The sequence below is a fragment of the Anopheles aquasalis genome, chromosome 2 (genome assembly GCF_943734665.1).
Source record: "Anopheles aquasalis chromosome 2, idAnoAquaMG_Q_19, whole genome shotgun sequence".
Taxonomy (NCBI): Eukaryota; Metazoa; Arthropoda; class Insecta; order Diptera; family Culicidae; genus Anopheles; species Anopheles aquasalis.
In genome coordinates, this window is record NC_064877.1 from 9,000,001 (window position 1) to 9,022,500 (window position 22,500).

The 22,500-nt window shown below is 48.9% G+C and overlaps 2 protein-coding genes across 2 annotated transcripts in view; both read right to left on the reverse strand.

Annotated features, from left to right (window-relative positions):
• Positions 1–17,437, reverse strand: part of LOC126570328 (uncharacterized) — a 20,134-nt gene extending 2,697 nt beyond the window's left edge. The window contains exons 1-5 of the mRNA XM_050228010.1: positions 17,334–17,437; positions 9,029–9,878; positions 3,061–3,794; positions 1,697–2,221; positions 662–798 (exon numbers count right to left, since the gene is read on the reverse strand). Coding sequence (XP_050083967.1) covers positions 662–798; positions 1,697–2,221; positions 3,061–3,794; positions 9,029–9,747 — 2,115 coding nt within the window. The 5' untranslated portion in view covers positions 9,748–9,878; positions 17,334–17,437. The remainder of the gene's footprint in view (positions 1–661; positions 799–1,696; positions 2,222–3,060; positions 3,795–9,028; positions 9,879–17,333) is intronic.
• Positions 17,438–19,053: 1,616 nt separating this feature from the next.
• LOC126570013 (uncharacterized) lies at positions 19,054–20,075 on the reverse strand. Its single transcript, XM_050227457.1, has 4 exons — positions 19,921–20,075; positions 19,750–19,826; positions 19,475–19,634; positions 19,054–19,221 (listed from the first exon to the last, which is right to left on the reverse strand). Exons 1-4 carry the CDS (start codon positions 20,033–20,035, stop codon positions 19,091–19,093), a joined length of 483 nt encoding a protein of 160 aa, XP_050083414.1. The 5' UTR covers positions 20,036–20,075; the 3' UTR covers positions 19,054–19,090.
• Positions 20,076–22,500: the final 2,425 nt, after the last annotated feature.

Here is a 22,500-nt window from a genome sequence, read left to right on the forward strand (position 1 = left end):
ATTCGATGGCTCACTAGACGGCATGAATCAATTTCGTCCATTGCATAGCCGGTTGCATCCAGTGGCGGAGCAGAAGAACGGCAACATCAGTGAACTTTCGAAAAATGGAATCAAATATCATTTATGCTGACCGGAAACGAATCACGAATCCGATTGATGCACACGCAAACCACTATCGAACAGCAACAGCACCACCACAAACTGTTGGTTGAATGTTGGAGGTTGGTTGGATTTTTATTGCATTTGGATAGCGAAACCGGAGCTACATATTTATCCAGGGCAGCCCGTGTTTATCCGCCGGAATAAACACTCGGTGGTTTATGCTGGCGTGCGCCGCAATGTATGTAATGGATGCATCGGTACGGTGCGGTCAAGGATAACCGTAGCAGTATTTGCTCAGCAAACAGATTGCCTGTGGCTTTGCTTGCGTTTTTCGTCAATAAACAGCACGATGTTCATAAGAGCGATGAGAAACCAATGCGATGTGCCATTCACAGTCCACCAGCAGACCACTGGGAATGTATGACGAGAGTGGCGAAAAGTGCATCACAAAAACCTGCAGCTACGACACCAGGCACACTTCCAATGGATCTTCCACAAAACTGTTGGTTTCAGAAAAGCGGGGAAAGCCCCTCTCTGCTCGCTGGTCATCGATGCTTACCATGAACCGGAAGCTCATCATCAGCGTAAAGTTTTGCTCCAGTTGATTGATCTCGTAGTTGATGCGCTCGTCGAAGCTTTCATCCCAGTTCCTGCGTTGATAGTCGGAGGTCAGTACCGACAGTAAGTCCACAGTTCCTACAGCACCACCACCCGCAAGAGAACGATGAAGAGAGAGAGAAATAAGATTTTATAGAAACTAAAACTTAACAAACTCTTTCGAAGATAGTTTTGCCCAATAGGTCACCACTTTTCGGACGAGAGAACTTCGCATGCGATCAATAAATGATGAGCGAGCGTTCAACGCAAAACACATAAACAACAAGAAAACGCGGTGACCCCCGGCTGGCAGCGGCTAAGAGAAGTAAAGCGACGGCCGGACAGATACCGGGGGCACTTGAAAAACTTTGTCCGCTCAAAACCATCGCAACATCTTTGCACCTGTTTGGCGGTGCTAGTGTGGCTCACAACGGACCAACGGAGCAGCGAAGCAAAGTTATGGACGGTTCGCCGGTCTGCCGTCATCTGCACGACGTGTTATTACCTGCAGACCTTCCCACGTGAACGAATCGTGTGGCACGCGGGACATAAAATTGTCATAAAAGCATAAAAGCACACCTTCCTCCGTCGGTGGCTGGCTCGCTGGCTGGCTGGACTAACAAAAAGGCAGATCAAATGGCGCATTACCCTTGAATGAGCGCGAGGAAGAGGAAAAGCTGGAGTGTGTGCGATGAGATTTGTTTTGCCAACGTGCTAAATCAGAGTGCAAGACAAACACCGGAGGTCGGAGCAACGCACAGGGCCATCATCATCAAGTGGCCCACCGGCAGTCCCCCCTTTTATGTGTGTGAGGCCACATCAATTTTATGCGAATTTATGACACACAAAACACACTGAAATGGCGCCGCGACCACGGATACTGTTGCTATCGGGTTGCCGGATTGTTCTCGGTGAACTTTTTTTTTCTCGATTTTCTTTCCCATCTTTCTCATCTTTTTCGCCCCATCTTTGTCTTTGCGCGCGTGGCGCACGTTACCTGAGCAGTCGTACAGGTTGCAGGACCGCTGTTCGATGTTGTGTCCCTCGCAGGAGTGAAGCCACGTGTCACGGTGGGTGGACGCGTTGCGAGCCACCATTCCCGGTGGCATTGTCACGATGCTCTCGACCGGTTCGCCTCCCGATAGCCGTTCGATGCTTTCACCTGATGCACCGGAGTGTGTCTGGAAATCCATTACCGGCTCTTCATTCCACCTTCCACCATTCCTTTTGCCTTCTTCACTTCCGATCGTCGTCGTCGTCGTTGTCGTTGGCGTTCGTTCTTCTGCATCGCCAGCAACGTCGCCGCCTGCGATGGAGACGCCCGGTGGCTGCGGTTGAACTGGCTGCGTACTTACCACCGGCGCTGGAGCGTCGCCGGTTTGCGGATGGTGTGCCAGCGTTGCGTGATGTTCGGTCGTGATCGAAGGGGGGCCACGTGACTGCAAACAGTGGCGAAACCGCTGCTGTACCCCCTTACCACAAGCCACACTGCAACCCGTGTACTCACTCCACTTGCTCCAGCCTGATCCATGATGCGAACGAAAGGATAGTAACGGATAAGGAATCTTAGTAAAAAGGAGGTAGAGGGCAAGTGTGTGTGCAGAGGGTGGAAGTCATCGTACAACAAACACAGGCACAGAGGAAGCGAACGAGCGAGCGGCGCACCCTCACAACTCCTGGTTTTGTATTTTAATTTGCGCGCCCACCGCTCCCAGACAATGGGCGGAACGCGAGTCAACACAGAGTGTTTGCCACAAAGGCGACGAGGAGGAGGGAGTGTACGTGCCCCCATCGCTCCCTGACTAAGTAATTGAAAGACGTATTCCTGGCGCGAGTCGTGTCTTAGTGTTTAGTTTTGTGATTTACCACAAGACAGTGTGGTGTCTTCGATGTCTGTGAGTTATTTACTCTGGCATTCTCCTGTCATGCCAAGCAAACACCACCAAAAAGGGTTTTGAGGTAAGGAAACTGATAGCAAAAGGGGTAACCCACGAAGAAGAGCCACCGTTCATCCGATTTTGTTGATCAAAATCTTCAAAAGCCTTTGAGCTTGGTGTGTGCTGTCTAGAGAAAAGCGAGGGACGACGACAATCTATTTGTGATCGAGACAACGATAATCAACAACGGCAATCAATTGACTCCGACCATCCCCTGGTCGCTCGCTACTTAATGTTTTCAACTAAAATCGTGAGAGTCTTCTTTGTCCTTTCGCTCGCTCGCTCGCTTCGTTCCGCAACCAACGAAGTGGAGAATCGACACTTTTCATTCGCTACGATTGAACCAAGGCCTCTAGCCACTTCTTATAAAGTGCATCATCCCGTCGTCCTTCGTCCGGGGGCGGGACAGTGCCAAGTGGCTTACCGAGCGTTTGCCAGAGAGCGTCCTCGAGCCGCTGATCCCAGCGTAGCAGCCCGACGTACGGATCGACCCGCAGTAAATTATCACCATCTTTCAACCGGTTGGCCGGACGGTTGGCAACGAGCCGCCCGAAGACGATTACCGTAACCGGCAGTATCTCGTTTAGCGTGCGGCTAATCTGACCCTCGGTCTCGTCGCTGGCACCTTCCTTTGTAGCACTCCTCTCAGGATGGTTGCTTTCCGGTGCGCTGGCTCTGCTCTCCGACTGCTGCTCCTGGTGAGGCCGTTTGTCGTGTAAATTAACACGTTCGTTTGCAGATGAGGACGCTCCGGCTCCGGTGTCCCTCAACCGGTGAAGAGTCTGGTCGAGGACGAGGGTGCCAAGGCCAAGGCGTGCATCGCGACTGTTGGAACCGTCAGCAACCATCGTGCGTCCTTCGATCTGGGAGGACTCCCAGCCTGGACTGCTCGTTGGTTGTGGTTGCCGGTGGAAGGAAGAGGTATCCGCAGCGCCATCACGCTGCTCGCTGATGGTCCGACGCCGTGTCGTGCACTTGCGGGTCGTGGCTCGGTTGCGGTCGACGTTGCGGACATTTCGGTACGGATCGAACGGATCTGCTGCGTAGGATGGTTCGTTGCCGGGGTCGTCATTGCGTACGCTCGATGATGATGCAACAGAGCGGGACGACCGTGACGGTACCTTTCCTTGCCGATGGCCGTACTCTGCGCTTCCATTGCTGCGGAAATGTAAATGGAGTGAAGAGAGGTGGAGAGAGAGAGAGAAAGAGAGGAGAAAATTATAAATTTGAAGCGGATGAAGTTAAACGATTGGCTAAACTTTTGCATGTGAAGCAGACGAACCGACGCTCTGGTTTCTTGCAAGTTGGTGCGTATCAAAAGGAAAGTTTTCATTCCCTTCCACCCCCTTCTTCTCCCTACGTTGATGCTTGGTAAACAATATTGATAAAGCGGTTTACCGTCGCTCATTTTCACCGTTCCATCGATTGCTCGGTATTCCATCAGATCATAACCACGTTCCACGAGTCCGTAACCCACGGAGCGGGTGGAGAGAGAGAGTTAATCATTTTAATATCGCTCAATTGCTTCGCTGCCCGTTGGCTTAGCCGTTCATATGAGCAAATTGAGTTTTCGAGTTGCAATGGGATCAGCTTAATGCTTTGGCGGGCATATGGCTTATGTTACGTTCTCAAATTGCTCAGCAAAAAGTAATGCTTTCAAATGGAAATAAGCTCTGAAATAGGATTTTTGCAGTACACATACAAGGGGAATAAGGTTTTGCTTCTTTGTCAAGATGGCAAAATTGGAAATCCAATTAGCGAGAAGGGGAAATGGCATTACAGTGAGCTGATGATGATTTGTTTCAATTGCGAATTTCAATTACACAAATTGGATTCCGTGTGCCAAAAGCTGCGCTGCGCTTTTGTCAATGCGATTTGCGGTTCCGCTCCGGCTGTTCAGCGGATGAAGCCTCACGGAAATTACACTGGAATATGAATAGCACCATCATTTGTAATCGTTCTCTTTACAGTCGTTTGATCAGGATCAATCATCGAAGTTACAATCGTTCAGATAGTGAAAAAGGATCTTCATAAATGATTATTTTACCATAATGACCTTACAAATGTACACAAGAAAGGACACAATTTAGAATAAAGAATCGCAAGAATGATGAATTGGTAATAAATTCTGACCATTTCAAATCTAAAAATGTGCAAACTGGACATGGGAACTGAGAATGCACGGCAGATGGAAAACCGAAAACGGCTTTTGAAAAACAAACTATTTTAACCATATTTTTTTGTTGATACCTTTGGGAAGGAGCCGTATTTATTATTTTAATAATGTGATATTCTCAAAAATCCTAAAAGACGAGCAAAGCGTTGCAAAGCTATCGTTGACCACTACATAAAAATGAGACTCATTAAAAGTGGTTTTATTCTCAGAAAACTCGCTCTCTTCATAGCGATAACTTCTATTTAAAACAAATTGCACTACGTATAAAAAATAAAGCAATGTAAAGTCATAAAAAAGGAAATAAAGTTGTTGACATGCTACGTGTTCCTTCAGGTCATTACGTTCTTTAGAAAACGTGAGAGAAAAAAACACGTTTTCTTAAGCTTTTTCCCTCATTAGCAATGCAAGTTTTCTATCTCTCTACTTTAAAAAAAATAGCCAACATCGTCCGGACAAACAGCACCTAGAGTACAGAACGCCTCGTACAGAAGTTCCGCTTTGTAACGAACCAGCCACCACTCTCAGCGACAAAGTGAATGAAGCAATTCGTTACGGATGACACATGTTCCAGGGTCTGTAATTATGCTCGTGAATTTGTACCCATTTCCCCCTCGCCCTTTCGGCACCCCCAAAGTGGCACTAGCTACCAGGGAAGGGGCGTTACCAGTGCACTCATTTATTCATTAAAATTCGGAACGCGACCACCGTGGCACACCGAGTGGACATTCCTTAGGCGCTGCTATAGTGCTAGCGCGAGCCCATTGCTCGAACCACCATCGCCACCAGTTCTAGGCACACGGTTAAGTGACAAAGAATGGCTGTTAACCGAGGGAAAATTCAATTATCGCTGCTACTTCGCCACGTTCTACCGCGTTCCGTTAAAGTCAGTCTCTACGATGGTGGAGGCGACCTTTCAAAAGGTGCTCCAGTGGTTCCATTGCTCCTACTACTACTATGCACATGCCCTGCCCTGCCGAACGAGCCGAGAACCGTGTCGCTAGAAGTTTCGTTTTAGCAATGGCAACCAACCGGACCGGAACCAGCTGGCCTAGCGTGATGGAGAGTCCTCTAACACTCTCAGCCCTCGACTGTGACTATAGACAGCTGGAGCAGCCAGTACAACATGAACGATGGTCGCCTATACCGGGTCTGGTCTGCACAAAAGCGTCCGTACGGACCAAACCCGCGGGGAAGGTGGTGGAAAAAGGGGTCGATTCCATGGTACGTTTGGTTCGCAATTTATCTACTCGAAAATCTAGTTAAATGTTTCGGGAATTAATTGAATATCAATTGCGCCAGAGATTTATTGCCTTCACGCGTGGCGGCTCCCCGGGAGGGCCGTGGTGGTGGTCAACATGTGATCCGATTCCGGAAGGTTCCGGTACGCAGCGCAGATACGCCCCTACATCCGTTTCGAATCCAGTTTCCATCCTGAAAGCTACAGTGATGAACGTGACGCTGGCACAGCGGGAAAGTTTGGAAACTATTGCAAATAAAAACACTTTCTTTTGAGTGAGGTGTTCGTTGATTCAATTGAACAGAAAAAACTCTCGAGCTAAAGGGGTTGCCTAAAAGTTTTCTTCGAAGCAAACGGGAATGAATTGCAAATGGAGCCAGTCACACACTCAACGGGACTGCTACTGTTGTGCTCAGTATTCGGTTCTAGTGCACTCGCTCGCTCCGGATGTGGTGCCGGCGTGATGGTGCCACTCAAATGCAACTGGCAACCATACGTTGGTGGCATTGAATGAAAAACAGATCAACCCACATCTGGCTGGCAGGCTGGCTGGCTGGCTGGTCGTATATCGACAGCGACAGAACGTGGCGAAAAAGGAAAACATTTGCCACACAGAGTTCGTCCCCGAGAACCGTCGACGAGAGGCCGTAGAAGCAGATGAGCAGCATCAGGACACCGGTATGGTACCCTTATTAGCATAAGCAAACCGGGCATGCAGGCAGGCATGCCAGCAGACAGACCTGGCAAGCAAATGCAAACACAGATCATACAGACACACAACACAATCGACGTGAATTAAGCAATTGTGCGCCGAGTAAACACGTGGAGTATCGTCGCGCAGACGGTCGCGTCGGATTTTCGGTTTCCTTTTGTTGTGGCCCAGACCCCCAGCGAGGTTACAATTCGGCGAATCGCCAAAATGGAAGGCTTCTCGCTCGCTCTACCATTTAGATGATGATCATGACCACGACCACCATCCGTACCCGTACCATCGTCGATGGAATGTCAGTTCCGTCCCGGGCAGAACCTCCGTACTGAGGATGATGAATGTTTTATTGGTCCGGTCCGGATCCGGGTTTCAAAGTGGTGAAGCAGAGAAATGTTCTCTTTCGTTGCGCCACCAGCTACCGGCCTGCGCCGGGAACCACCAGCGAAACTTCCCTGGCCACGAACGATGGAAAACAATCCACGAATCCGCGATGATAAATGGCCGCGATTCATTTGCATCAACTTTTGTGAAGGGAAAAGGGAGGATGAAGAGTGCAAGAATGGGAAAAGGAGTGTCCGGATTGCATCGGTGGCCTGGATGGAAATTGGAAACATTTGTAACCGGCCAATTGATCGAAAGCGTTGCGTTGAGACCGAAAAAAAAGGCGGAACCAACCACGGGAGAGCGCATTATCGTTTGGATTTCCCTTGTTTTTCCACATTCCACCGTTGCTCTTCCATTACTTTCCGTCCTGTTTTTCGTGTATAATGAACGAGAGGAAATTACTCTTCAGAGGTGGAAGAGGATTGCGCTGTGCCCGAGAATGAGTTAGCGCCGGGAGAACCAAACCGACCATAAGGGATTTACAGCGACGAATTAAACGGGGAAAAAAGATCCCGGGAAAACCGCAACGATCCATCCCATCCGTGGCCCATCTCTTCCTGGTTCGTGGTTATGGCTTTGCGCGTGGTTGTTCTGTGCCAGGGAGTTTTGTGCTACTTTGTGCTCGACTCGCAAGTGGCGACCAAAGCGTGAAATTGCTTTCAAATAAAATGATTTCTCGTTCGCTCGCTTGCCCGTTCCCGCGATGGAGGAGGGAACGGTGAAACTAAAAAGACAGTTTGTATCCTCGGCCACCGTCGGCGACCGGCATTTTCTGTTCGGCATCGTTGGGCCCATTGCTTATGGAAATGCAATTGTATGATGTGCCAGCTGGCTCCGGTGGAGTCTCATGGCGGCGACTTCCGCTGATGGGCTAGTTATGCGCGAGTCTGAAGAATTGTTTCTTTGTTTCACGGGTAGAAGAATCGTATTGTAAACACCTCGTACACACAGTTTGATGATGAGACATTTTTGGGAGTTGGAACATTGAATAGATGCACCAAATTATAGTCTTTGAAATGTAAGTTCTTGGGAAAAAGTATTCCTCTCTTTTAATAGCATTGAATGCACAATTTTCAAACTATGAATAACTTTTGTACGAGGTTTCCCATAGAATCTTAAATAAAGTTGTTAAATAAAGTTGAAAATTTCTGTTTATCATTTTAGAGTCTCTATTAGCATTCATCCATTTGTGTAATTGATATTATAGAACTCTTTTCATTTCCTCAAATGGTATAGTAACTTTAAATTTTGAAATATACTGGTCGATGCTTTCCATAAAATCCTTTTTTTTATTTAGTTCGTGGTCTTTTAGTAATTTAAATTCTTCAAATGCATGTTTTGTGAGAAATTTCTATTGTTTTCCTAATGTTTAGCCAAGCATTCTATCCGTTCCAGTTTAATTAGAAAGGATTATCATGCAATAAACCATCTATTGATTTAATTGCAGAAAAAAATCAATTTAACATTGAAAATAAGCCACTGAACCAAATAAAACATTATACTTTCTGAAAATTGTGTGTATCAATTAAAATTTTCCGCGCAATTTCCTACATAGCGTTTACAGTGGTCGAAACAGCTAGAAAAAGAAGTTATGCAGCAGGATGCCTCGTAATCTTATCACGCATCGAATGGACATTTTGCAAGAAAAACATCTTCGAAGAACAAAAGTTCTAAGCTCCTTGACTTGCACAAAATCAAGCACTAGCCAATCTACCGCACCATAACCTGATTAACGGCTCCCTTCCGGGCACGGGGCAATCCAGGACTCTTTGATCCAGAATTCCACCGCTGATTGGCGTTGGCTTGCGATGCTTCTAAATCCGACCATCCCCATTTATCAACCACAAATAGGAAGGCGCGCCTCGCCTCCATGGACTGCTTCTTACCTCCAGATGACGAAGTAATGCTTCCAGCTGTTGAGCTGCAACTGTTTGAAAAGTTCGTTTCCCTTGTAGACGATACCGGGCTCTAGACGCACCATGAACTCTTGCTCACCGTCCGGCATCGTGCGCGATGCTTTCCACCGGGGTTGATGATGTTGCGAGTTGGTGGTGGATGATGATGATGATGCGGATGCCGTGCGGTTCCATACCGCCTGTCTCAGGTCGTTACCGTGGCCGGCGAATGCTTTGAATATCACATCACTTCCCGTCACTAGCTGTGACAGTTTCAACGGACCCTCCCCACTTCCGCTGTCATCTGGCAGCAGTGGCTGTGGCTGTTCATCATTGCGGTCGCCTGGCAACTGCGCTGGAACTTCGCACGGTGGTTCACCAAACGTTGCTGCTCCTAGAGACGCACCGCCGAGCAGTGTGAAGTCCTGGACGAGCAGCTCGCTACCTGCTGTAGCGGTGGCCACTTGGGAGAGTTGAAGGAGCAAGCATGCCGAGCACGCAAGCAGCACGACCGACAGTGGCCACCATCTCACAACCGGTTTGGCACGAAGTGAAGAAGGAAATTCACGGCCTACTTGCCGTGTATCACCATCAGGTATTCCACCATCTTCGTCAACGTTCACGATTGGCATCATCACCGGCATTACCATTTGCACGTCCATTCTCTCCATTCTTTCCGTCACCATCATCGTCACTTTGCGCCAACGCATACACACGGACGCACAAACTCAACCGCAGCAACACTTCAAAAGCATCTTCATCCTTTTTTGGGTCTTTCTTCTTCTTTGCGACGTTCGAACTCAGAACCTTTCCAAGGATTTATGAATGAAGTAAGGTTTGGCTATAGGATGGCGGATGGCGGACGGAGGAGAAAAGAAAAATTGCAATAAATTTCACTTATCCGTGGCCCACCTTCACCAGCCGCATGCAGCAGACGCCAATGGTGACAGCGTCTCACTCCAAGCAGCGGAAGGCGCTACTTCCAGAAGAACGTTCTCCGTGGGACACACTCAGCACGATACGCGCGGGCACTCTCGTCCACGGACACACCACTCAATTGAATGTCTTCCAGTTCTTACTTCGCACTAGTTGAAAACGGAAGAAGGAGAAGGTGTAGAAGCAATGATAATCAACCCAAACTCAGTATCACCGGAATATGAAGTGCACATTCTTTGGGGGAAAGGCTCAAGGACACCAGCGGACACGCCAGAGCCCGGGACCATGTGGATTGCAAGCGGATTGGCCATCCCTCCTGTGGTTGGCAGCGAGCAAAAAGTCACTTAAAATGGAAGTGACTTGATTCCATTCTCGCCGCCTGCTTTTATGTTGTGTTTAGTAGAGTGTCTGCTAGCGTAATGCTTGCTATTTATGACCGAGCATAATTCGTGTCTAAGCGACCTGGTGGACCTTTTCTTCGTATTTTTTTCATCGCCGACAACGGACGACAACGACGACGGTGACATCGGAGGGACCGTAAGATGAAAATGAAAAACGGGTTTGGCCGATCCGAGGTAGGATCTACTTTTTCTGAGGTGAGTTCGCGAGGCGAAAGGCGTAAGAAGATGGCAAAAGCAGCCACATCACAGCAACCGGAGGATTTCCGCCTTGGACTTGGAAATAGGACAAGGGGGAAAGGGGGTGAAGCGTGGAGTTGTTTCCACTCCAGCGGGAAATGAAATAAATTTATAAACCTGCCAAGAAATGGCGCCAAGAGTCGCCGCCATGCTGCCTCTCGCCTGGCAAGGATGATATGGATTTGTTGTGCCATCGCGAGACAACGAGGCGAGCAAGCAACGGTTTGGGATCACTTGCCAAACTTGTGGCCACACACAAGGCAGACACAAGGGTTGGCAAGGTGAATGAAATTATGGTTTCACTCTGGCTTCTGGTTTTCGGAAAAAAGTGCTTCTCTCTATCTAATGCAGGCAGAGCAGCGAAAGGTAAACGTTTCCTTGCCAGCAACAGCAGCAGCCGTACCCATTCCGTGGTGGACGGTTTGTTTTAAATGGACATTCCGAGAAGTTGATCCGAACATCATCCATTAGCTAGAAGCGGATTAACTTCTACGTTTTTGAAGTAGTAGCCCTTCCGGAAAAAAACTGCATCATCTCGTACACGAGCTTCTGGTGGCATTATGAACGAATGTATGCCAATTCTAATAAAATCCCTAAAGCTCTTTGCTAAGCTCTTTGCTTCAATGTGCGTTGCTAACGAGCTATTACTTTCATTAAAATGTAAAAGTATACATTTCGCTCCTTGTCCTACACTCAAACATTGTGATACCATAAACATCAAAAGCAGTGCCTTTCCCCTTGAAACAAATTCTTTTCCGGCCTTTGCCGAGGGCCGTGCGAGAAACAAAGAGGCAACGCGGCACGGGGTTCAACCGGAATCCAAATCACGAGGGTCCAGTTGGTGGCCAATAAATAACAAGGCCCGATAAACGGACGCAGGCGAAAGCATCGCATCGCTTATCGACGCGGGACCCCACCTGGCCTGTTGCCCGCGTTGCTCCGAGAGATGAATATTTTATGCGCTCGATGAGGGATCGTATCGGCGGAGCTCAGAACGCGCGCCACAGTTTAGGTAGCGGTTTGAAGAGGCACGCGCAGTACTAAACGCTGCCACCATGCGAATCTGGCCAGCCGCGGTCCTCAGTTAACAGTTGCCGACGCCGACGTCCTCCCTTCTTTACCGCTTTTCGCTGATGTGCTGGCAAGTTTTTGTCTGGGTCATAAATATTGCATGCCCAGCACGGTTTTGCGCCAGCAGTACCAGCGAATGGACACCAGGCCATACCGACAGGCCTTTACGCATACGTGCACACACATAAAAACACACAGAGATACGCAGTGGCCTGAAGCTCCTTATAGCTTTCCACCGAAAGCACCCGTATCCGGTTTTTGGGGTGGTATGTGTGAAAATGACAAAAAAAAGGATGAAAATCCTGGCACCCCAGCGTGCGGCCAGAAGTCTCACGAGAACCCTATCGTGGTCAGGGCAGGGTTAGCTGGAAAGGAGAGTGAGAGAGGTTGGTTGTTCCGTATTAGAAAAGGTGCTGCCAGCACCAGCAGCAGCAGCCGACAAGCAGGCGTTGGTTTTTACATGTTGCAGATACGAGAAGCGAACGAGGAGAGAGAGAGAGAGATCGAGTAACGTAAAGTGGTGCTGGCAGGACCGCATCCAAGCAACCAACGACGCATTCCACTGACAGAAAGGGACCTGAGCACTCGAGGCAGTGGCGCTCTTTTTCATCCGGAAAACTCCTCGACCGGCCGTTCCGGGGGTTGACACATGCGGGCTATAAATTATGCCGTATGATAGGGCCTCCGATGGTACGGTGTGGTTCCTGGATGAAAATCCGATTTTTTATGTTTTGCCGATGTCGAGCAACGCGAAGGGGTGGGGGGGGGGACCTATTGACCTTCGGCAAAGGGCTGGAAGGGATCATTTTACTGTTTGTTTTTCCCATGTCCAGCCAGGCCGGGGACCGCAGACGCACTCGCATGTCAGCTGCATGGGGTGAACGCATATATTTTAAAGCAGTTTAGCACCGGGATTTGCACCAAATTGGCCACCCGATTAGATGACACAGTGCGGGTTTGTGTTCTTCAGTTGCTTCAGTTGAGTTGGAGGAGGACCAAGAGCAAGGGATAAGCAGCTGTCGGTTCATAAAATGAATTATTCTTATACAATACAATTATCCTTATTTCGCGTAACTAAGTATTCTCCGAGAGTATTCGATGGATTCTTCATTACTCTGTTGCCAGCCTGGTTCCAAGAAAAACATCATAATCACTCGAAGTGAAAATGAGTTTCCAGACATCCGGGATGCCTGGCCGGACCAAAACCAATGCTGAATAATTGAGAAGCACCTTAACGGGTTTAGATACCTCGATGAACATTAGATCGACGCCGCATGACATGAGGTGAACCGGAAGCACAGCTGCGGCCGCACAGCACGTACTATCAACATTTGTTGTCTCACCGTCGACGGTGGTTGCATTTGAAATTAATTAACAAAATCATCCGCTCTGTATTCGCCTTTCTTGCTCGACGACGACGCCACACCAACCGATCTTGATGTTCCGACCGCGTAATCCGGATCCTGAGGTAAGGCGAGCATATCGCTAAGCCGCACAGTTTGCACTTTCAATCAACATACACGTGTGTGAGTCGAGAAGGATTACCGTGACCGTACGAGTTCACCGTGGCCGTCGTCGTGGCCGGTTGACGTGCAGGCATGAAACATAAGCAATGATAAATACACCGGCTGAATGTTTTATGAAGAGAACCCCCAGCACCGGTTCCTCAAGCACAAGCACAGAACGCACAAAGACCATCCCCTTACGACGCTCCTGGATGGTCCTGGTCGCTCTGGCTGGAAAAAAAAGGACGAGCCAAGTGAAACTTTTTTGTTCCGCTTCGACTTCGTGCACAGAATCATAAAATCTATCGCGACAAAATAGAGAGAACTAGAGTGGAGGGGAAAAGCCAACAGGAAAGAGTTGCTGGTGAGGAAGGGGAGGCCACATAAAAACACGGTCCAAGGTCAGAAAAGTGCAAAGCTCTTTCGCCCCCGAGGGAATAACGGGAGCTAGGACACACGGACACCGTTGGAATGCCACAAGCACAAGCGCCCTCTCGTCAGCAATGGATTGTGATGAGTGTCATGAGACCGGCGTGTGTTCGAGGTCTCTATGAATCGTCTCAAAATTGTCATCCACCGCGTATATATGAATGCTAAGAATCTGCCAACCCCCCACCCCCAAAAGCTCTTGCTGCTCCCCAAGAACACTCCAACACTCACTCCATAAAGCATGATGTTTGCGCGGATGGAGAAATTAATCCCACCCACCCCCGGAGGCGGTGACAACTTTCACCATCATCAGTAAATGAAGCGCCAAGTCTCTAAAGTCACACATACACATACTCAGGGTTCCCTGCTGAATAATCATGGCTCAAAGATTATCATGATCACTCTAGTGATGCTGCTGCATACGTCAAGCTTAATGCTTTTACATGCTGCCATCCTTCCACGAAGTGCGCCACCGAATGAGGACACGGGCGCTGAGCGCTCAAGAGACATAAATCGTCGCGCAATTCGTGAAACAAGACCATGGCAATTAGACAGCATGCTGTATGAGGACCAGGAGGAGGGGGGAAGCTTAGTCATAAAAGTAATTTTAAATGTTGGCTTCACTCGCTTGGAATGCACCATACTCGTGACACGCGAGTAAAGGATTCTGTGCAAAAGATGCCCCTGAAAGTGGTACAAAACATACATAACGGTAAGTTCACGTTCGAGTTTCCCGACAAGTCATGTTATTGCGCACGAAAGTTCTTGGCACAAAACGAACGAAAAGACTTTTCAAGGTTTTTTTCCTTCTTTTCACAAACTTTACTTTTTCAGACTCGTTCCTTTGGCTTCCATTTCATTGCCTGCTGTTGTTCTTTCGAGCAAAGTACCGGTGTTGAAAGCAAGAAAAGATTTTTCACGCCTTGGCCTCCCCGTTTGGTTTGATTTTGGCAGGGGTGGCAAGTGGCGACAGCACATCACGGGGAACCACAATCTGGGTGCACGAGAGGATTAAAGCTGGCGGGCAATATGCTAAAAGCTGGAGCTTATCAAACCCGAACCTCATTCCTTTCATCGATAAAAACTTCAACGAAGGGTCGCTCCATTTTCTCTCCACTCCACGACCACTTTGATTGCCTGTTAGGCGTGGAAAACGGTGTTAAACCTCTCCACTTCAATCAGAAACGGACTCTCGGTGGAACGAAAACCATGGAACGGACAGGACACTAACCAAGCGAATAAATAAGGCTAATCACCACCACCATCCTAACTTTGTTGTGCCAAGTTGTTGTGTTCGGTTCGGTTTGTTGATCTAGACAAATGCAAAGCGGTCTCCCTTCGTCGCCCTAAGCTGCAGCGTCAGAGATTGTGCTGGAAGCGAGATTTTGTTTATGAATTAAGTGAAAAGTTTTCCCGATTTCCCAATGCCACCATCATGCCGGCTCAATACCCGGATCCGGATCCGTTAAAATGTTCGCATAATGTCGATGAATGAATGGCTCGACGGAGCCATTGAGCGGACATCCTTCTCGGTAGCAAATGGGTGTGAAATCCGTTTGGGTGGCTCCGGCACCCGTTTAGCATACTGTTGCTGCTGATGGCTGATGCTACTGGCCCTACGGTGGAGCCCTTTTGAATGTTTAAACTTTCCGTCAAACACTTAATGAAGAGCAAATTCAATTTACATTTCGTACATTTTGCAGCCGACTTGGATCGAAAACCGATGCGTGGCATTGACGACTCCAACGACGACGATGACAGGCGACCATCATCGGATCGAATTCCTTTCGAGCTTTTGTTCTTTCGTTTCCTGGAGAACCGATGGTGGATCCATCGTCCGAGATGGGAATTCTTCTTCTTCTTCTCCCGTTGGCAGCAAGTTCCAGCTTCCGGTCGGTCGGAATTCCCCTCTGTATCCTCAAACGCTGCGAAGTTGTGCTGAGGAAGCGTGGGAAAAGCGTGGAGCGCAAATGGAGAGGGGGGGGGGAACGGAGAGACGCCTTTTGATGGCTGCTCGCAACCGGTCGAGGGTTGAATTTCCATTGCAAATGAGACAATTCCATGCCGGTGCGGCCAGTGGAGGGCCGTGCGCCGGAATGCTATGATTTTCCCGCACCTTCTCGGGCTGCGGGCATTTCTATTTGATCTCTCTCTCTCTTTCTCTTTCTCTTTCTCTGTCTCTTTCCGCGTCTCCTGTTCGATCAGGAAGCGGCATCGCTTCCAGCAACGGGAAAAGAAGTGAAAACGGATGAACCGACACCGACAATCGGGACGGGAAACAGCAAATAAAAGGCTGCTGAAAAGGGTTTTTTGGGGGAGGGGACGTTGCCTTAAATTAGACCATCATGTTGCATCCTCATCACCGTCAGAGGGCCAACGCCAGGTCCGGCAGAGCCATCATCATCTTCGTCATCATCACCATCAGCAGCAAAACCAACATTTTCAGTCGATTGATAACTCGCTCCATGGATCAATCCCAGCTGGCAATGGCAGTGCAAACATCAATTAAGGTTCGAGTAGAAGAAGAGATGCAAGGGAACGGGGGTGCAGAAGTGTTGAAGTGAAAATTTGAGAGTTTTGTTTTGTTCTCCCTAAAATAATCTGACCCCTTCAAAGGTGACGTATCCTTAGCCTCGGGGCAGACTCATCTCGTCCGTTGGACATTCTTGATCATTAGCGGTAACAGGCTGTAGTGTCGCCATTACCGAAAGGAAATCATCAGGTTACCATCGAAAACAACTGCCCCGAAGACAACATAGCAAGCTATTAGCGAACAAGCTTGAGAAAAATGATCCAGGAGGAAGCGGTGCCTTCTTCTGTGAACCAAGAACGCGCAAGTGTCACAAACAGCGGACTAATTTCGTTAGTATCTACCGCTTTGCTCGCTCGCTTTGAAGCGGATCATCAAAAGGGCAAGGCATGCGTTCTAGACGCGTTTACGAATTGAATTTTCAGCTAACACAATTTGTGCCACTCATCATCGTGTGCACACCGCCACCACCACAGGGCTGATGAAAATGCGCGATTTTCAAGGATCCAGTCGAACCAATGCTGTCAACGCCGCGAGCAACGAATACACCATTCACGATGATTACGATCTGGTGCGACACGACACACAGGCGTCATATCCTGGATTCGTACGCAGTTCGCAGTAACGCGGGCGTGCTGTGTGTGTCGGTAAATCCCAGTTGAACGCATTGAGCTACTCTCCGGCCAGGGACACCGACTGGGTGGCAGCGGAGTGTGTGAAATCATCGATGATAATTGAAGCCTTCGGTGTGCCGGAGGAGTGGTGTCAAAATTGTGACATTTTTCCAATTACTGCAGCATGTTGACAATGTCGCACGGCCGCTGTTCCGACCACGCAGTAGCGCTCCGAGCTAGCCGAGCTGCTGCTCGGAGATGGTTTCCATGAATTGCCACTAGCCCAGCGCCTGCTTACTACACAGTCCCACACTTTCCATCGTTGACAAAAGTCAGAAATCCTGAGCATTACACGAAGACGGCTCGATCTAGTACACTCAACCATAGTTGAAGGACGACTGCAAATCGAAGGAACCATCGTTTCTTCTTCAATCCGTGCAGAGTAACTTAAAGTGACTGCATTGTGAGTAAACGACCATGACACTACACTGCTACACTTCATTCCACCACCGGTACACCACCAGCACAATCCGTATCAATGCGAATGCGTAACATTAATGTTTTGCTTGCCACCTTTTTTGTAATTGTTGGACAACGGACGCGCGCACGCTGTCTACACTCAAGCACAAGCACGAACCACCAACCGAGAACCGATCGCCAGGAAGCGAAACTTTGAACTGCGGCTCGGAACCAACTCCACGCCGTTCTATATACGGATTGGCTGCACGAGGGATGAACGATGCTGCTGTTTCTTCTCCTGAGAGGGCCACCAGCTTCGGGATTGCGCGCTCTCGCAGCAAAAGGGAGTACACTACTCTGAAGGGATGCTGTGACTGACCGGCTATAGTGAGCACGCAGCTCACCACGCCAGGATTCGCCGTTCGCTTCCAGCGACATTTCAAGTCACTCTCACCGGTTGCGCGCTAGAAAGCCTAACCATCCCACGGACTCGGCTGGGCGACGACGACGACGACGACGGCGAGGATAAACAAAGGAGCGAAACATTGAATCACGTGTTCCGCTGGCTCTCTTTCGGTCCGATACCGTCCGCTTCCGTCCAGTCTACGGACATCTGTGCCAGTGTTTGGCGATACCGGAACGCTTTAAGCCGCTCCCGTCGAGCGTTACTATCGGAGCGTTGCATAGCGACCGGGCGAGCAGCATCCGTCCAGCAGCTTTGACCATTTACGATTTCGTCGCACAAATGTCGCACCGCAAGCCCCCCTCGTTAGCAGCATCATTCGCTGGCTCGCGCATTTATGAATCTCAATCTCATCAGCGAAAGCACGTTGCCGGGAATCGTTGTGGCCCCAGTGGAGCGTAACGAATTCGCGTGCTCACTCACTCCGTTGAATGTATCGCATAGCATGTAACATGAAACTATAACGAACGCCGCCATGCTTGTTACTGTGCGTGCCACCTTTGCGAAGGGAGCAACTGATGCGCTAGCGTGTGCTTGTCAGCGTACCATTTGGGTGTTTGGGTTGCGTGATAGCATCACGGTGCTCGCGAAAAAGCAGAAAAAAAGAAAGATGAACAGCAAACCTGCAATCGCTGTCGTCCGTGCGAGTGTCTTTCAAGTGTAAATGGTAGCTCATAAACCACGGCACCAAGCTAGGAACACCACCAAGGAACAAAGAAAGAAGCTCTTCTTCTGCGACGAGGATGAGGTTTCGGAGCTCATAGACCTTAGCGCACATTGTGGTGATAGCTACAGCCAATGAATTGTTCGATTTGTACATTCTAAATGCTAGGCACGTTGCCTTTCATTTTTTTGCACAAAACCAGTAAAAGACTGGCGCCTCCATGCCTACTACGACGCCTCCATTAACCTAGATTTTTGAGGTTTTCTGGTGAAAATCTCTCACTGCTTCTCACTCTTGAGGTTTGAATGAATGATTCAATCAGTATGATGCGCAATAACAGTACAATGAGTCCAGCATTCAATCTCATCGACAGATGGAATACATAATTTTAATGAAAAATCAAAACAGCTTTTCATAGGCATGGTACTAACCGATTGAGCCGTCGGATTGTGCATTCATTTCCCGCGAGATGCTCACTTCACCATACCGCGATTTATTGGGGCCGCTCGGCGTCCGCTTTCTTTCAATCATATTCAACAATCACTGGCCACCACCGTAATTTACCGAAATCAGCATTCTTGCACCGTACATCCGACCGCACTTGCCAACGGATTTAATTTATTGGTTTACTGAACCCGCACTCCACTTTCCACCAGGATAATGGATAATGAAGCGCACACAGTCACAGACAGACAGGGAGCTGGGATGCTGCTCGAGAACTCGGAGGGACAGGAGGGACTTCCTTTAGGCCATAAATCCTCCCGCACACAGTGAGGGACAGCAGCAGGCAGCATCATTCTGTTCGCGGATGCCACACTCGAGGTTGATGGCATCATACGTGCCCTTCATTATCCAGAGCTCAAGGCTGTAATAGACTGGAATAGACACAAACACAGCCACACACAGCCACTGGCGATGAGTACGGGGTTGTTTGCAAGAGTCTGGCACTCTGCTCGATGGTGGTACAGTTAGTGGCAATTACAAGAAAGGGTATGTAAATGAATGAACTATCCAATCCACCCTCATCTTGCAGACCATTAAATCATCTGGAAGAGAAGCTGAGCCCAGGAAAAGCACTCCTTTTGTTGGGGAGAGGTGCCAGGGGTTATGAATAATTGTTCTACATACCACTGCACAGCAGCAGCACCAGGCACCACACGGAGAATGGCATGTAGGGCATCTGCTCCAAGCTACCGAATGCCTTCCAGATAACCAACCACAAGCAGAAGCAGAAGAGGTAACGTATCCACAGGTAAACCATGTACATCCGTATCGTTCTCGACCAACCCTGGAAGGGAGCCAAGAGGAATGAAAACGAAGCTGTTTTGCTCAGTGAATGCCGATGACGGGCCTGTGGGCAGGTGGTTTCCCTCCCCCCCCCCCCCAAAACGGCCGATGCTCACCAACATGACAGCCGCCATCATCAGCAAAGACATCGCACAATCCAACACACCGGCACCGATCAAACCTACGTGGGTGACTGACAAAACAGAACACTTTGAATGTCATTCCTGTCATGGCTGGCGCACGGGGAAGACGGTGAAAAAGGGATCATCAATCCATTTGGCACTCACTAACATTGCACGATCCGTCGCCATCGCTGGAACCACCTTGAGCGTTGCAATCATCCCCCACGATCATCTGGCTAACACCTTCGGCGCGCTGACAGGCAAAGTACGCAAAGTACATGTTGCAAAGGCCGTAGAAGCAGCAGAGCAGCTTATAGGTCACCGTGGAGCACATCTCGACCATGAAAATTGTTGGAGAAAAAAGGGCAACAACTGTCAAACGCAATCCACCAGTGGAATTCATCAACACTGTCAGAACTCTGAGCACACACTGATCGCTGGAAGCGGGCGTTCGATATCCTGGCCAATGGTTTCAAATTCGAATTTCTTCCCAAACACCATATGGTATCCATTAGCCAACAAGGTGATTTTGATCGGACTTGGTCGGTTCGAGTTGTGTGAACTACGCATCGCGAATGGAAGACACGACGTGGTCGGTGGCGCTATTTGTTTGGTCGGCCAGTGCCACTAGGAACCAGCTGCTAGTCCCACATCGCCGCCGAAGGCGTTGGTTTATGTCTGTAAACAATTCTCTGGACAGCCGCTCTCACTCTTTCTCTCCGGGAATATCGAAACAAGCGCACGGCTGTATCGAGTGCGATCACACGTCGCGTTTTGAGTGTAATACATCATCGGCACACAAAACCAATACGATGCCAACAATTAAGCATGATCGATGTTTGATTTTGGAAACGAAAAACAACACATGATACCAGTGTGGCTTGTGTATCTAGGCAAATTAAGCGCCCTTTTTACGTAGTTTAGTTCTCGATCGATTCTATGTTCTCTGTAGACCTCTCTGTTAGTACCATTTTGATTTCAAATAGGCACACAGAGCAATCAGAGCATCACCAGCATTTACTACAGGATCTCTCTCCTCTCCTTAACATTCCGTTTGGTATTGATTTGGTGGCTTTTGCCAGCAAAAGATGCTCCAGTGCACTCTGCCATGGGCACCGCTGCAATTGCACCGCTGGAATGTTTGTAATGGCGCCACCAAGTCCCAAGACGAGTGCGGGGAAAGTCGAAAAAAAAGGAAAAAAAGGAGCAAAAAGAAAGTAGAGGAAAAGCGTTGAATCCCCAAACCTGCCTCAACCGCAGAAGCAGCAAAATGAACTCTGAAGCATTCGAACAATTTAAACCATTTCCTAGGTCTGCTTCCGGGGCAAAGTGGAAGGGCTCAAGAGAGGTGGAGGAGCTTCCGCTCGACTAGACTACTCGGCTAGGCTTACCCGGCTCGGTTCAGCAAGTCGCCTACTTGCTCCTCCTTGGCCCTCATGACCCCTTTTGTCCCACTGGCCTAGCGGTAGCTGGCGAAGAGCCGACCGACTGCAGCACAGCCTCACGAGCAATATTGCACAAAACCGCTCCCCTAAACCGCTACAATAAGCAATAACGACTTAACAATCTTTACCCTCTGCCATCCGTTCGCAATCACGCCAGTTGTCCTTTTGGAAACCAACATTCCATTCGGTACAGAGAGGAGAGAGAGAGGGAGAGGGAACCCTAAGGGCTGCACCTTGTATCGCTTTCGTTCCTCGTTCGCTGAGGATTGAGAACGAGACAAACTTCAATCACATTCACACTCCGTCCTTGTCCATCGTTTAGTAAAAGTCTGAGTAGGCTGCCAAAGGTCCCGTTAGCGTTGAGCAAACTCCGCCGCCTCCTACCATCAACGATGTGTGTATGGCTGTGTCTGTGTGCCTGTCTGTGTGCATGGGACAGCAAAACCAGCGGAAGCATAAAAACAATTTCCCTCTGCCGGATGCCGCCACATTTCCGCAACACTCACAGCCAGCCACGAGTCTGGTTTCAACTGATCCCGAGGTATTCCGGTAAGGTTTGGTGCGAGGAGTTGGTTGGAGAAGTAGTGAACGTCGGTTTGCTGGCTGGCCCGCTGTCAGCATCGACAAGGAACAACCAATGGTACCGAAGCATCCGGTATAACGATGGTAAAACGGTTTTATTACCTTTTCTCGGTGCCCCAACTCCCGCTTTGGCCCTAGGCTGGATCAGCTTCCTAATTGTGTGGCCAGCCTTATGCCACGCACCAGCGGTGCCGTTATAGTCCCCAATGGGGAGCCCATGGGGAGTCGTGGAATTGGAATGAACGAAAGAAAGCATTATTCCTGCACACGCTCTTGTCTGCGGCGACGGTGACGTGTCGAATCATAATGCAATTCGATTTGCACATAGTTTTGTGATGCTCATTCAGAATCTTTTTTTTAAATCCAACAAAGGAAAACAAATTAAATGAACAGACGGGAAGAGCGGTGGATTAGGAATCGGTTGCTCTTGAGAACTGTTCTCAAGTCTTTGCTGAAGTGGTTCCATCTCTTCAATGAGTAGTTAGCTTGAACACATTCGAGGATATCAAATAAATTAGGGTGGATGTCGCATTCATGGAATTTCGTCTGTAAACTTCTTTTGCGCCACAAACCTAACAAATCTTTTCGAACAAATACCCAGAATTCACTTACCTTCAATAAACTTTTTAATTTTCAAATAATTTCTTTCATTCCATCGTCTGTTAATCAGAATCCAGCGTTGTCGACCTCGGAACACAAGCAACACAAAAGTAAAATG